We start from the raw sequence: 15507 nt of genomic DNA, 5'->3' as shown, positions 1-15507 counted from the left end.
TTCTGAACACCATCTCCAGTTTCATAATTTTCTTTTTCTGATTTTAATTCACTTGAATTGTAGGTTTGACACTTGTTATTTGAAAGGTAACTCTATTTACGTGCCATATTCATGTCAGATTACAAACTGGAAGTGTTTTATTCTGATGAAAGAAATGGAATATGACATGCAAACGATAAAGATGACGGATATTGAGTTTCCCAGTGAGTTTGTAGAATAGCTTTGACATCCTCAATGTCGAGGTTACACCATATCCCTCAGATATTGTTTTTTTTGTGGGGGGGGTGTATAATGCCATTTAGGCAAATTAAAGGGCGGCCAGGAGACTTGGCATTCAACAGCGGAGACTGTATCCTGTGGGCCGGGGGAGACCGCAAATTCCTCATAGGATTACAGGATTAGGAATCTGAAAGGTGATGCAGTTTCTCACAGATGGGGGAAATAAAAAGGACAAGGCTGGCAGAGGAGTGATCCCTCATTAATGTCTGCTTCCCTTTAATTAAAAACTACTGATTGAATGATATTGGAGAGGATTAGGTTGAGGGATGACTCCTGAAACACACACGGACACATGCAAGTTTTCCCAAAGCATGCTGAGATATTTTAGGTGAGGGCTGTGCACGGCAGACAAAAGTCTTGCCTGCCTGAGCTCTTTCAGGAGCTGGTTAAGAGTTAAGTGATGCATTGCTCTTGGCTGATTACAGGAGGAACATAAAGCTCTTCCAAATAGTGTGAGAGGTTGGCAGGTCAACATAAGGTTTGCCAGTGGACTCCATAATTGTCTCTGGTCATTTAACCTGTCAAAGGTAGCTCCTGTTGTTCTCAAATTAGGTTAAACGGAAATACATTTAAAAGGCAAACAAACTGCAGTTAAATTAATCTGTACTTTAAAGATTTGGGTTTTATTTTTGGTCATTGTTGGAACAACTATTCATAAAAAATGAGGGGTAAACAGAGAGAAACTGAATTGGGAAATTGTGCAAGTGTGATTTGAGCTCACATCGCCAGGCTCAATGGATTGTCGCTAACTAACCTGGATTAGTACATCGGAACACCTTAGAAATGGTCCGGATTAGAAAATGACCTACAAAACCTTGCACCAAGTTATTAGTTAGTCATACCTAAAGTGTATAAGATTTTACATCAAGTAAGAGATGTAGTTGTGAGCTTCTATAATGCGCTTTTTCTCTGTGGTTTCTTCATAGTTCAGATCACTTTCAATGTTGTTTAAAGACAGGCCTTTCATCACTCCAGGATGTCATCTTTCAAGGGGACTTACTTAAACTCTTCTAAACTCTTTTCCCACATTTGTCTTTCCATGCATTTCTTTGGTTTATGTCAGAAATTCTTTCATTTGCTGTGCTGTGACCCAAACAAACCAGACTCCAGGAGACTAAATTATCTTCATCTGATGTTATCAGATATGTCAGTGCCAAAGTAACGTAACTTATTTCTACAACTTTTTTTAAAGCTCTTTAAGCATTTAAAAACTCTATGTAAAATGATTCATAATAAAAAAAAATTGTCTTTTATTTTTCTTCTATTTTATGCAGTAATATAAGTAGGTACAATTTGTATTTTCTAAAGGTACATTTTGCATTTAGTCTTTTTGTCTCTTTCCTGTTGTGAGCCTGTTGAAAACACTGGGACCCCAGATGTAAACTAATCTGAAACCGCAGCATATACTGTCTTAGCCTCAGCTGCAGAGCTCTGAAATGGAAGTTGACCTGCTGAAAAACAAAACTGTGGTTAAACTTCATTACCGCCTGTAGCTGTTGGCTTTGAAAACAGGATGGCTTTACAGAACATATCCTAGTATCAAGTGCTGATCTTGCAATACGTTATTTCTAACAGACCAAACCACAAGTCTCAAAGGCTTGCACAATGGTGCACAGTATTATATGCTTTCAGTAGGTGTGGCCCACAAGCTGAGGACTTGGCAGCAAAACAGTAGTTGTTATCAGTAACAACATGTAGGTTCCTAGCTAGGTTTTTTTTTTTTTTTAGTTTTTTTTTTTATAGGTGTGAATGTTTCTCTGTCAATATACTTTGTGTAAGAGAATGAAGAGCATATGTAGGTTTACTCTTCAAATATTTCGTAATATTATCTTGACATAACGTTTGTCTATTTTCTAAATTTTATTTTTGTTTTTCAATTTCAGACCTACGAGAGGCCTTATAAACTTGTGAATAAAACTGACAACGTGATGATGGAGAGCACAAAACCAAAGCATGAGTCTAAAAGCAACGACATTCACCACCTTGACTGGACAAAGCCGTTGGATACTGTTGGAAATGTAGTGTACCAAGATCAACACAGGAGAGAACAAGAATCAAAAAGAGAATCAGCGTGCACCAATAAGAAACCTTTGTCAGAGCCCAACACATCAATCTCGAAAACTCAAGTTAAAAAGTTCACAGACGGTTCATCTGGAAGTCTCTTTGCATCTGCCATGTCTTCCCCAAGCACTGACACACTAGCATCATCTCCAGTTGATACAGTAATGAGTCCCCCAGCTGACTCAAGTCTGTTCTCTTTTAGCAAAGACAGAGGCTTGCAGGAAGTCACTGAACAAGTTTTTGGGAACGTCAAACGTAAATATGGTAGGAAAGAGCCAATGAAGGTCCCGGCCACACATAATTTAGGCCTTCAGTGGGCCAAAAAGATGGACAGAGATACTGAAAACCAAGATAGTACTAAGGAAAGACAACCACACAAAACTGATAAAAATGAATTTGAGACCGAGGAGCCTGAGAAGTCGAGCAGTAGGACAGATGTTGAGAGTAAGACAACATCAAGCTGTGGCACCCATCACGCAGATGAATCTTTGAGTAAAAAGCGAAGAAATAGAAAAGTAGTTGAAGATAACTTATCTGATTCACAAACCACACAGCAAGCTGAGAAGACTGATAAAACAGACCAAGGGAGCACAAAACCTAAAGTGACAAAGAAAATAGATTTCATTGCACCAAAACAATTTGGTGTGAACTTACGAGAGAGCGAGGAAGACAGTGCTGGGACAATGACTGATGATGTTGAGATGTTTCAGAATAGACAGAGGAAAACACCAGCTGGGAGACCAAGATCAATGATTGATGCCGACAAGCAAACAGAGGGTAGGCTATCAAAGGTGAAGGACAGGTGGTCTTATTTAAAGTCCCAGAGCTCCACTCCTCATAAAGACTTGAATCAATCTTTGTCCATTGAAGAGCCACCCTCTGCCTTCCCTATTACCCCGTCGAGCCCACTCTACACAAACACAAACAGTTTGACAGTTATTACTCCAGTGAAAAAGAAACGTGGACGGCCCAAAAAACAGCCGTTACTTACTGTGGAAACAATTCATGAAGGAACCGCAACAAGCCCAGTTAGCCCTATCACCCAAGATTCATCCAGCACTTCAAAAAGAAGGAAGAAGCATAATATGTCAAAATTAGTGCAGTTGGCCTTCAACAAATCCCCTCCTGCACAGCAGTTAAAACTGAAGAAATCAAGTCAAGAAGGTGTCCTTAAAAAGAGGGCAACTAAGAAAATGAAACTGGTCAAGATGCAGAGCATTTTGAATGAACTTTTGTCCACTTCTAATCCTGGCAATCTTGCCTTGAAGTCCAATGTTCCGGTTTCAAATGCCATGACGACCGTGGCATCGACAATCGAGGCCCGTTTTGGCAAGCAAATCAATGTCAGCAAGCGTGGGACTATTTACATAGGCAAAAAACGGGGAAGGAAGCCCAGAATTGATCTTCAAGCCCAGCAAAATGAGCACAAAGCCAGTGATAAGCACTTGTTGCCTATTTCAAGTCCCTTCGAGAACCCTCTAGTGCCTTCAAATACATCATCCACAACCGGAATGCCTTCTCCCAGGGTCATGCAGTCCCTCTCTTCTCACTCTGCAGCAGGTGGGATAGCTCACCTTGCCACCACAGATACCAGCCAGCATGACCTGAAGACAATGCCAAATCTACAGCCTATCAGTGCATTGCCCACGAAAACGCAAAAAGGCTTGCTCAGTAGTAACTGGAAGCTGTCTCCCCCAAGACTAATGGCCAACTCACCATCCCACCTTTCTGAAGTGGCGTCCATCAAAGAAGTCACACTGTCTCCAGTTAGCGAGTCCCACAGTGAAGAGACAATTCCTAGTGATAGTGGAATTGGCACCGACAACAACAGCACATCTGACCAGACCGAGAAAGGCCCGGCATCCCGTCGGAGATACTCGTTTGATCTTTGCAGTTTTGATGCCACCGAGGCAGCTGTTATGGAGGCAAAAAGCAAAGCAGTGAGGGGGCACTACCAGAAGCGTGTCACTGCGGTCGCTGTGGAAAATTTCTTTGCTCAAGAGAGCCTGAAGAAGCAGAAGCATCGGAGGAAACGCAAGGCCCTCCAGAGCCAGGACGATCTGCAGTTTATGGCTGACCTCGAGGAGCTGGTTAGCAAATTCCAGGTCTTCCGAATCTCTCACCGCAGCTACAAATTCTACCATGAGAATTCCTATCCCAGCATCTTCCGTCTCAACTTTGATCACTATTATCCTATGCCATACTATCCCTACGACCCTGTGCACTATCTTCGCAGGAGCTCTGATAAGTCAAAGAGGAGGCGTGGTCGGCCAGCCAAGTCAAACGAGCCAATATCAAAGATGCCTTTTATTCAAGGGTTTGGCTGCCCAGTGCCTGGTGGCAATTACTATGCACCCTACGCGATGCCTTACACATCCATGCCTCTTGCCACAAGTATGATAAACATGGGCTATTATGGTCAGTACCCTTCTCCCTTGTACTTATCTCATGCACTTGGACCTTCAGCCTCTCCTCTCATGAGGCCACCAGTCCCTCCACCAAAGTTCCATCCTGGTGCGTCCTCCAGTCTTACTGCTCCTAGCAGACTTCGAGCGAAGAATATGCCACATGAGATGCCTTCATCTAGAATGAGCGACTCCCATCACCCTTCGAGCAGCTGTTTGGGAAGTGTCTGTCTCCACAAACGCAAGCACAAGCACAAGTACAAACATAAAGAGGATCAGTACATCCCACAGAGGGAGGACCTCGGCGGGCTCTTCAGTGGAACACAGAGTCCTGCCTTTCTCAGCCTCTTGAATGAGAGACTCGAGAAGAACTCTCTGTCCAAACTGAAGGACAAGCAAAGAGGCAAGCAAAGCACAGATGCTTCGCCAAAAGCTTCCAGGAACTACTTTGAAGTAGACACGCTCTCATCATTATCCTTATCTGACTCTCAGCATTGTAAACGCACTCGAGGAGAGACACTGAACAACTTCCTTAACATCTGCACTAGACAACCACACGAGCGCCTGCGAGCCAGCCAGGACCAGGCGCTGGACTCCTTAAAGGGGCAGCACTTAGGGGATGATGATTCTAGCGTTCACATCAGAAGGCATAGCTTGGAGGATTTTGCAGCATACAGAGAAGGAAGCATGGCGTCTTTCCAAGGAGGTCGAGAAGAGAGGGCCGAGCAGATGTACCAGTCTAACACAGCTGTAGCAGGTACAAATATATCTGTCTCCATTAAATGCATTGACAAATCCATACAAGATATTGATTCACTTTCTTTTTTTTTTGTTATAAATTAACAATATTTTTCTTTACCAAACAGTGATTAGTTGGATACAAGTGAAATCATGTTCTGCTATTAAGTACAAAATCAAGAGAAACAAATGTGCTTTCTGAGCACTTTGTATTCTGTTCTCAGTGCATCTGGCAAGCAAAGTGTAATGCATGGATGGAGACAACTATAATTCACAAATTTCTCTTTCCTCCCTATCGCCCCTGCCTGCCAATGGTTTTTTCTTAGAGATATATTATTCACACGTTTTGATTTATATTCTACAGACATGCAATAAAAAACCTTGCCTCTTGTTAAAAGAGCTGGAGAGAAGCCAGAGGTTTAATGAATCCAGTCTACTCCACTGAAGGGGAATTGCAAGCCCAAGGCACAGTTAGATTACATTTTCACTCCCCTAGAGGGAACTATGAGGATGACTCACATTCTGCCTGCTACCACCCACCTCCATGAATTAACTCGATGCTTCAAAGAGCTAGTTTGTTATACTTAAACAGAGAAATATGACATACATCCCACCTAAGTGTACATCTGTGTTGATTTTAAAGCACAGATTTAGATAAGCATGTTTTGACAGAATTGCTTTTTTATGGCAGTCACATTTCTTGCCAGTGGCATTATGGCTATCATGCAATAAATTGCAGCAAAATTAGGCTTTTATATGCTCAAATTTGCATTTAAGGTCACATCTCATTTACGATTAATTAGTTCTATTTGCTATGAAATCATGGCATGACGACAGCACCTTTTTATAATAAGTCCATTAATCATTGCGATGGGAGTGTCTAGTTTGGAGCAGATGTTTTTCCATATTTTAAACCTAAAAGCATTATATTGCCTAACTTCACTGTGTCACAATTAAAGATACAAATCTAGTCTATCTACATTTAATAATATTATAACATTTTATTCTGTGTGGGCTTTCATAGGTACATTCCACAAAGAATAAGGTAATATAATAAATAAATATCACCCTTTGACAGGCTCTTGACAGTAATTCATCATACATCAGTGAACACATATGGTATGGATTGAAATTCTGATGGAGCTCTCAATGTACAGATCTTTCAGCTCTCTAAACCGTCTTTAACATAAAACCTAATGCCACTTATTTGCTAGCACAGGAATTGCACAAAGGATTTTTCTTTGATCGTACTGGTATAGCGTTTCATCTTTCTTTACACTGCAAGCAATGATGAGTTTTCAAGTAGGTCTGCACCCACATTTGCTTGACAAGGATTTTGTGTATTAAATGAGTAGCTTGCCTTGACAATCGACTAGAGAATTTGCAGGGGCAAGAATGTGATCTTACACCACTGTATTTTTTTAAATCGTTTACCTTTGAACTGTGGAATTCGGTTGCCATGGCAACAGGAAGTAGGCCTCCACTACCGTGTAGAGCGGAGCTGTGGGGACAGCGGTGAGGCAAGTCCATAAATTGCTGCCTCTAATGAAAACATTGTGCACAGGATGCAGGTAGAGATTTCAGGGAATAAATGAGTTGTGACACTCCCTTTGAAAATGAATGTCTCTGTCCAATGATTTGTTGGCACTTGGGAAGACTGCGAGTTTCCCAGTGATAAACTGAGGCCAGAGAAGGAAGGGCTCATGTTTAGTCAGGCACACATTTTACTTTATTGAAACCAAATGGGCTGAAGGAGCCCATGCACAGCTGGTTAGTGACCCATGCACTTTTTTTTCCTTTCGGTTTTGTTTTGTTTTGTTCTTACTCGCATTCAAAATATAGTCCTGGTGAATGTTTAGAAAGTGTGGTTTTTATTTGATTTAACATTGCATTTTAATGCTATAATGAGAAGATTCGAAGCTGGATTAAGAATTAAGATGGAGTATATCCTGTTTTTGTGTTTGCACAGGTGCGCTCTTAAGCGAGTCTTAAGAGAAACCTGGAAATGCATTGGCATAGAGCGCTTCTGATCTCAAACATCTTCCACAATTACAGCTCTTGTTTGTTTTCATGGAAACCTACCAGATGGAGTGGCAATCAACAAGAAAAGAGAAAAAGAGACCTCTCCAGAGATATGAAAAGAGTGCAGGAGAGATCTTAGATGTGGAACACACATTTTAGGCAGCTTTAGGCTGTCTGAACTCATTTCAAACAAGGCTGCCAGAAACCCAGCATTTCCTCTGGTCTGGGCTTCCTTCCAAAGCTCCAACGTGAAGTGTAGAGGCAGTAAATTAATCACAAATGTATCTGAGGCCTCGTCGTTTATTACTCACATTTATCCATGCATCTATTCATTGTGAATGAGAACACTGACTATATTCACAGATTGACTGATAAGTGGGAGGTTCCTGATGTTTCCTTATTATGTGCATGGATGCAGTTATCCACATGTCAAGTGTTAAGTGAGCTGTTGCCTCACAGTCCTCTCTTCTCATGGGGCAATTTTCATGTGTTCGCTTATTAACGCTTCACTCTGTTAGACTGACAGCAGATAATGATAAACTGCATGACTCAACAAGCTTGGCTGTATCAATTGCTATCAGATCTGTATATACAGGAATATTTATACACCAGCTAATACAAATTAGACTGTTGACACATTGGATTGTCACATCATTAAGCACAGAAGAAAGTTTATCTCTCTCAGTCTGGCTGCATACGTCATGACTCACTCAGGGGTCTTGAGTTTACTTTAGAAATATCACTGCTTCAGTTAGTGAGATGATGTGCAATTCCATTATATTATAACAAACGACTGGCCACATGCTTAGCAGACTGGCCTAGCACATTTTTCACAATCAGTGTCTCATAGCTAGGGATGGGAACCGTAAAGAATTTAATGATTCCAGTTCTGATTCCTCTTATTGATTCCAGTTCCTTAATAGTTCCAATAATGATTCTTTTAGTACTTTTAGGGACTAAATATTTCGATAAAATAAATGCAATTCTATTGCCAAATGACGAGATAATTTCATAATTATTTTAGAACCGTTCTTGCAAAAGGTCTTTCAATTACTTTTTTAATGTCTTTTTTTTAAAAGACAGGTGGTGTAAATGCAAATTTATAATTGGCCTTAACTATAAATAAAATGCATACAAAAAAATGTGGTAGCCTATTTTATTAATTAATTTTCTTTCTTTTTTTTTAAAACAGCAAAAAAATTAGTCAAATGAAAAACCAAATCGGTACTACTATAATTAAAATCACACTTGTGTTTACTGTAGAGGTCTTCACAGGTCCAAAAATTTGTACCCGAACCCGAAGAGACCTGTAAATGTGCTACACGGTACCAACACTGACCCGTCTATTATTTGAAAGTTGGACCCGGACCTGTGTAAAACCGAGAAATGCCATAAATGTACTACACGGAACTGAAGCCAGACCGTTCTATTATTTGAAAGCTTGACCCGGACCCGCCACAAAGACACAGACCCGACTGGACTCGATCGGCACGTATTCCACAGCAAATTGCTATTAACAAGTCAATAAACAAGTTGTGAAAACAAAACTTGTCTTACCTCTAGTTAGCAGCCAGACTGTCAGCCTACACATGTGCGTTAGCTGGGAGCAACCTGAAATATAAGCTTCTTAACACAATTTGAGTGTCATAGTTAACATTCATGTGACCGTTTATCTCAGTTGCTGATTTGAAATATGTTATTTAAATGTGAGTGTGCGAGGCTGCAAACCGTTTTTGAGATTTGAAGCTTGTTTGCATTTACTGTTGCACACAATAGGATCAGGAAAACTCATGGTCACTGTGCGCTTGCATTAACTCCGCCCGTTCTGGTTCTGAAGGTTTGGGTCCCTTTTCACCTTATTTCCCGGCTCACACTTTTCTCATCCTAATTTTACAAGTTGCAAGTTACAAAACGCATGCCCGCACAGCGCAGACTCTGATCACGGCCGGGTGTCCGATCGACTCTGGTATTACACACAATATTAAACAGACCCAGGACCCAAAGTAATAGATTGGGACCCTTTCCTCTGTGAAGACTTCTAGTTTACTGTTTGAATCACTAAAAAGTCATTCATTAGAGTCATTAGTTTGGGAGTCAAACTGATTGTGCTGTATATTTTGTGGAGTTGATTCAGTAGCGGTGTTTCTGTGCAACTAAGTAAGTAGTGTAGGAAACATGTAATAGTAGTTTAGCACTCGTTCCAGAAGCGAGAAACGTCATTCAATTCTGATATTTTTGGAACTGGTTGTGAATGAGCTGTTGCTTGTCATTTTCATTGATTTGTTTTGTTTTCTGTCCTTTCATCTCCAGACCACAGTTCCTACAAGAGAAGGTACAAGGGCAAAGAAGTGGAGGAGATCCAGTGCGACATGCGGAAAATGTGTGCCTTCTCCAAGATCCTCACCACCAAGAAAAACCTGGACCACGTCAACAAGATTCTGAAAGTCAAGAGACTTCAGAGGCAGGCCAAGACAGGGAACAACATGGTGAAGAGACGTCGAGGGAGGCCAAGGAAGCAGCCGCTTTCTCTCGAGGAGGGATTGCTGGGTCAGATGCCAGTTCTAGAAAAGTGTGTGGACCTTCCTGGGAAGAGGAACCTTCACACCGGTCTGGTCCCTGCTCAGCTTGAGTTCTCCAATCACGACTCCATCACAGACGCCATCGAGTCAGTGGTACACATGGCCAGGTCCCAAACCAACCCGCAATTTATGCAGGGTGGCAAGCACTGGCACAAAGTTCAGCCGGAGCGTCCAAACCGCAGAGGGAGAGGGTACAGGAGAGAAGAAGCTACTCTCACCTCTCATTAGCGAGGTCATGACAGTGCACTGTGAGTTAGCCTTGTGCTTGGGTCTTTGGTTTGTTTTGATCTGAATTCTACTGACACATTTTAATGGGCATTCGCTGAGAATTTGGATCATGTTTGTGGTCTAAAAAGCTCCGCTTTCCGTTTGTACAATTCTACCACATACTTTCTTATTGGTCTCAAGGAGACAAACTGAACTTTTACTCTCCCAAAGCCCATCACCATGAGGATGTTGAAACTATGGCTTTAGCCATAATCTACCAGCACATATAAATGAACTTAAATGACAGTACTGTGCACTTTTTTCTTTTTTTTTTTCCTTCCTTGTTTTTGTTTTGCTCAAGCACAAAGCACAGATCTTCTGGCAGAGGTTGATTTCACCGGTAACACACGCTTACATACGCTTGCCTGCGCTCAGGTGTGTTTCAGGCATGAACTAATGGCAATACTTTTGGATGAAACCCTTTTCAGTGATGTTTTGATGGCTATCATTTCACTGTACATAGCAACATATTCTACTAGCATTTCAAATTCAAAGTATTTTAGATCTACCTATACTGTCAGCATATCAAATCAAAAACCATATAAAGTTTGAAATGTTTTTGTTCCGTTTTTAACCAAATAGAAGTAGAAAGCTTGTTCAAACGGAGAAACATATTTAGTCGTGTAATCTTAACGAAGTGGAATCACTGCAGATCGAAGGCTTGTTGACGACACAGGACATCAAAACAAAACAACATCCCAGTAGTTCACAACAGGCTCGATGGAAAAATGCTACGGTTGCATTTAAAATCAACAAAGCACTTATTTCTTTTCTTTCTGTTTTGTAGAACAACTTTGAGTGGGCTGAAGTTTTACACAGTGTCAGTGTTGGTTTTTTCGCTTTAAATAATAGTGAGCAGCATCTGGGTGATATTTTCATGATCTGACTGGAAAACAAGTTCTTATTAGAATGGCCTCCTCCAGAGACTCTTTGAGAATGTGCCTGCTTCTTGTTAACTAAACAATATTATGTCTATATACCTGTCAGTATTAGATATCCACATGACCAAAGTTTCAGTGTAGTTGTGCACCATAGGATAGATTGGTTTCAGTTTAGCTGCTTGTGTATATTACTCTGAATGGTGTGGTGGTGTGTTTGGTTTGGAAAAATACAAAACAGAATGTACACTGAAGACTATGTAGATGATCGTCTTGAACAAAGGACATCACAAATTAATCAAATATATGTCCTACGCGGTTTTAGAAACAAGTTACACCGATATAAGCGACATTTGGAATTTGAATGTGGTCCTAATTTGAATAGCTTTCCATTTGTTATTGATTTCTTAGTTTTTCCATATATGTGCCTTATGTTTGTCTATAAATCCATAACATGTTACTGGGAACAATTAATGGCAAGATATCAGTCTAGAATGTACATAATAGAGTTTGCTGCCTTGGTTGTAATGCGTGCATCATTTCGATACATTTTCACAGGTCTCGCTACAGGCTTCATTCTGACTATATACATTTATATACCGTTCAGTGACCAGGCAGCACATCTAGTACACCGAAAGACACTCGAAATATCTCTATGACCAACCCCACGCAGGGTTTTTGAAATGAATACATGCTTATTTACTATGCATCAGGTTATTGCTGTGAATCCACTGACACATAACTTTTAGCATGGACTCTTGTAAGCTTTCTGTTAAATGAAGTGGTCTTACTGAAATCTGAACCGTTCAAAAGAATAGTGCTAAAACTGACTATCATTTCTTTTGCAATTCTAGTCATTGTCTAGAGGAGGGAAATCAGCCTCTAAGCAGTGCAGCCTTAATCAAATATCCAATTCAACAAATTGTCCCCTGTAAATAGTCTATCATCTGTAGGTTGCTGTGAATCATGCCTAAGAATCATGTCAATCATGTTGCACTCACGGATGTCCGAAGCAGGACACATGTAGTGGCTTAACATGCCATGTGGTGTTATGAACCATTCTGTCCTCGTGATAACTTGCAGTGCATTAAAGCTCAAAGAAATAATATATGCCGGCAGCTATTTGCCTCAGCCAGTTGTACTGGACCTTTTGTAGGATGTGTCCATTCGCGCTGGTTCCGCTAAACACCTGCGAACTTTGCCAAAAATGTTGACCTTTTATTAGTGCTTTAAGCACCGAAAGCTATGTTTTAAAACAAAATGTACACCGTAGCAGTTTTCTGAAACATTATAGATGATTATAATAGGTTAATCAAACGTGGCTTTGGTAACAAGGCCTGGCAGCTCAAATATGCTCGGCTTTGGTTTTAAAATGCCAGATATATTTTCTCCACCAGCTGATAATTGGTGCCTTGTGAAGTTAAGTGTATTTTTTTATGTTCCTGCTCCTAAATATCAATAGCGACTTAAATGTTTCCGAGGTCACCGAGAGAATGTCATCCGCTCAGATGTAGTGTTGTATTTTTCATTTGAATTGCTATTAATGAAGTTATAATACAAGTGAAGTGTTAATCGAAAGTAATATTCCTAAAGAGGACACAACAGAAGCTCTTATCGCTCTCTAAATTGGAATTCATACATATGGTGTTATGAGCATTTTGATCATTTGATTTCTGTATCTGCATGCTCTATTTCATTGTATGCATATAAATTTTGAAGAAGTCAAGAATTTCGATTTGATTTGAATAAGATCTTATACATTGTTTTTTTTTTGTAATGGATTTTAAATTCATAAAGCATTTTGTACATTGTATGGATATTAAAAACAGCAAATAATGGACGTATATAGAAAAGAATAAATACTGATATACACGAACATATGCATTGTACATAGAATGTATGTATACACATTCATGTTTTGTGTAACTGTGTATACAGACATGTTTATAAATACAAGTACTACCCTGTACATATGTACATACATATAAGCTTGCATGTGATTGGTCATGTTTGCCGTTCATGATCTTGTAGTTTTATTTTTTTATTTCTTCTTTTTCTTACTGTAAAGCTCATTTTGTGCAGCCATCTCCGGTGAGCAGTATTGAGCACTTAAAATACAGTTGATCTTGTTCATGTCATTCATTGTGCAAAAAAAATAAAATAAATGAATTTATCAAGAGCTCACTTCAGTTTCTTTGCCTTTTTCCCCCCCATAGTTCTTGACATTTAGCTATACTGAGCAAACTGTTTATATTTATTTAGGAATATTTTACACCTTCAACAGAATGTACACTAACGTAAAAAGTTCAAATTCAAAACCATTCCAAAGTTTAGCTCAGTATTTTATTTAAGAAATTATACTTTTATTCAGCAAAGATGCAATAAATTAAAAGTGACAGTTAACACTTTTACATTGTAAAATGTTTGTTTTTTTTCTTCAAATAAATGCTTTCTTTTGAACTTTCTATCCATCAAAGAATCCTGACAAAAAATATTAATCAGCACAACTTTTCAACATTGATAATAATAGGAAATGTTTTTTGAGCACCAAATCAGCATATTAGAATGATTTCTGAAGAATCATGTGACACTAAAGATAATTTAGCTTTGCCATCACAGAATAAATTACATTTTAAAATACATATATAAATAACAGGTATTTCACAATATATATTTTTTACATTTTGAATATTACATTTTCATTGGATTTCCTAACAGCATAGCGTACTCAATACAAACAGATTAACACAACAGGCACAATAAAAGGATAATGCACAACAAGATGAGTTAATTGGAAGACAATACAAACATGGCTCTTATAATTTTCCCTCTGAAAAAAATTATACATTCAGTCCTGCTAACATGTTTCCTATGAGACACTCTCAATCATTGATTCAAACCACATTCTAATTGTAGGATATTGTATATCTTTCCAGAATCTTGTGTGTTGCTGCTGAGACTTACAGGAGACCTACAGGAACCAGGAAGAAGTCATTGTTATTAACCTGAATAATATTTTACTTCCTAAAACGAGACACACACCCTTGGTGAAAGTGGGAGGTCTCCCAAAGCTATTTCAACACCATTTCCCAAAAGGAATACATCTTTGTTCATTCCCTAAGAGCATGGATATATGTCAGATTCTTGTTTACACTTCCAGCATTTATTTGTGTAAAAAACAATAAAAAAAGATCAAGCTTTACTGGTGTGTAGTAATACTGATGTGATCAGTTTACCTCTTGCTTCCTTCATATACCTCCCATTGTTAGACATAACTCTTTTCCATGTGTCCTTATGTCACTAGATCTCTTTAGCAAATCAGTCTCAGATTCCCACAGTCCTTGTACTCAACCCTTGAACACCTTCATAAAAATGAGATGCCTTCTAAGGAGCCCTTGGTAATTTGTAAAACTCTACTTAAACAGTTTATTTAATTCCTAATCTAGGCCAATAAATATTTCTGAAAAACCATCAGAGCCAAGTGATTTTCCTGATTTCGGAAACATTATATTAGCCCTGACTTCTTGAGTTATCAGTGCATCGGTGCAATTAATTTCTTTCATCAGAGGATAAAATGGGTTATATAATACTTCTGAATATAACTGGAATCTGATGTATATCATTTGAAATAAAACTGATTAAATACCCTTTTAAATTTTTTATCAGAGGTAAGTAGGCTACCTTATTTCCCTCCCTAATTGCAGACATGACATAAATGTATTCTGTTGCTTTATCTATATTCTAATGCCTTTTCCAAGTAACCAGTTTGCTTTTCTAGATGTCTGTCTTTTCCAGCATTTAATTTTGCTTCTGCTAAAATGAGCAATACATTTTCCCCTGACGTATGTTAGAAGCTTACCAAATAGCCTGAGTTGACATATAGTCTTGAGTTTCCTGTAATGAATCTGCAAAAACGTTAATTTCCAAAATGTATTTAGTTTTCACATTTCCCTATGGTCTACCTTAATTTTACTGTTTTTTTTTAATCAAATATATTATTTATATTATATTTATATTATTTATAGGGTTTTTTACACTACGCTTAACACCGGGTAAAGGAACGTTTTGCACTTTTAGAAGTGGGGTTTTTACCCTGGGTTATGAAACACTGCTCCGGAGCACAGTTAGCACCACTTTTGTTAAAGTGCCCCTATTATACTATTTTAAAGCCTCCTAATTTTGTTTTGGAGGTCTCCTACAACATGCATCAAAAAAAAAAAAAAAAAACTTTCATTTTCTCATAATATACATTGCACATTAACACATTTTTCAATGATT

The 15507-nt window shown here is 39.0% G+C and overlaps 1 protein-coding gene across 2 annotated transcripts in view; it reads left to right on the top strand.

The window, feature by feature from the left end:
* setbp1 (SET binding protein 1) overlaps window positions 1–13407 on the top strand; it is an 84790-nt gene extending 71383 nt beyond the window's left edge. Inside the window, exons 3-4 of one of the 2 annotated variants that reach the window (XM_079814327.1) lie at window positions 2163–5502; window positions 9816–13407. In XM_079814327.1, the coding sequence (XP_079670453.1) occupies window positions 2163–5502; window positions 9816–10312 (3837 nt within the window). In that variant the 3' untranslated portion in view covers window positions 10313–13407. Of the gene's footprint in view, window positions 1–2162; window positions 5503–7452 lie in introns of both variants that reach the window. The other variant, XM_079814328.1, reaches the window with a different exon arrangement.
* Window positions 13408–15507: the final 2100 nt, after the last annotated feature.

This window comes from Gobio gobio, assembly GCF_949357685.1.
Source record: "Gobio gobio genome assembly, chromosome: 4".
Taxonomy (NCBI): Eukaryota; Metazoa; Chordata; class Actinopteri; order Cypriniformes; family Gobionidae; genus Gobio; species Gobio gobio.
The sequence above is the reverse complement of the archived record's forward strand: the minus strand, read 5'-3'. Positions and strand labels throughout refer to the sequence as shown.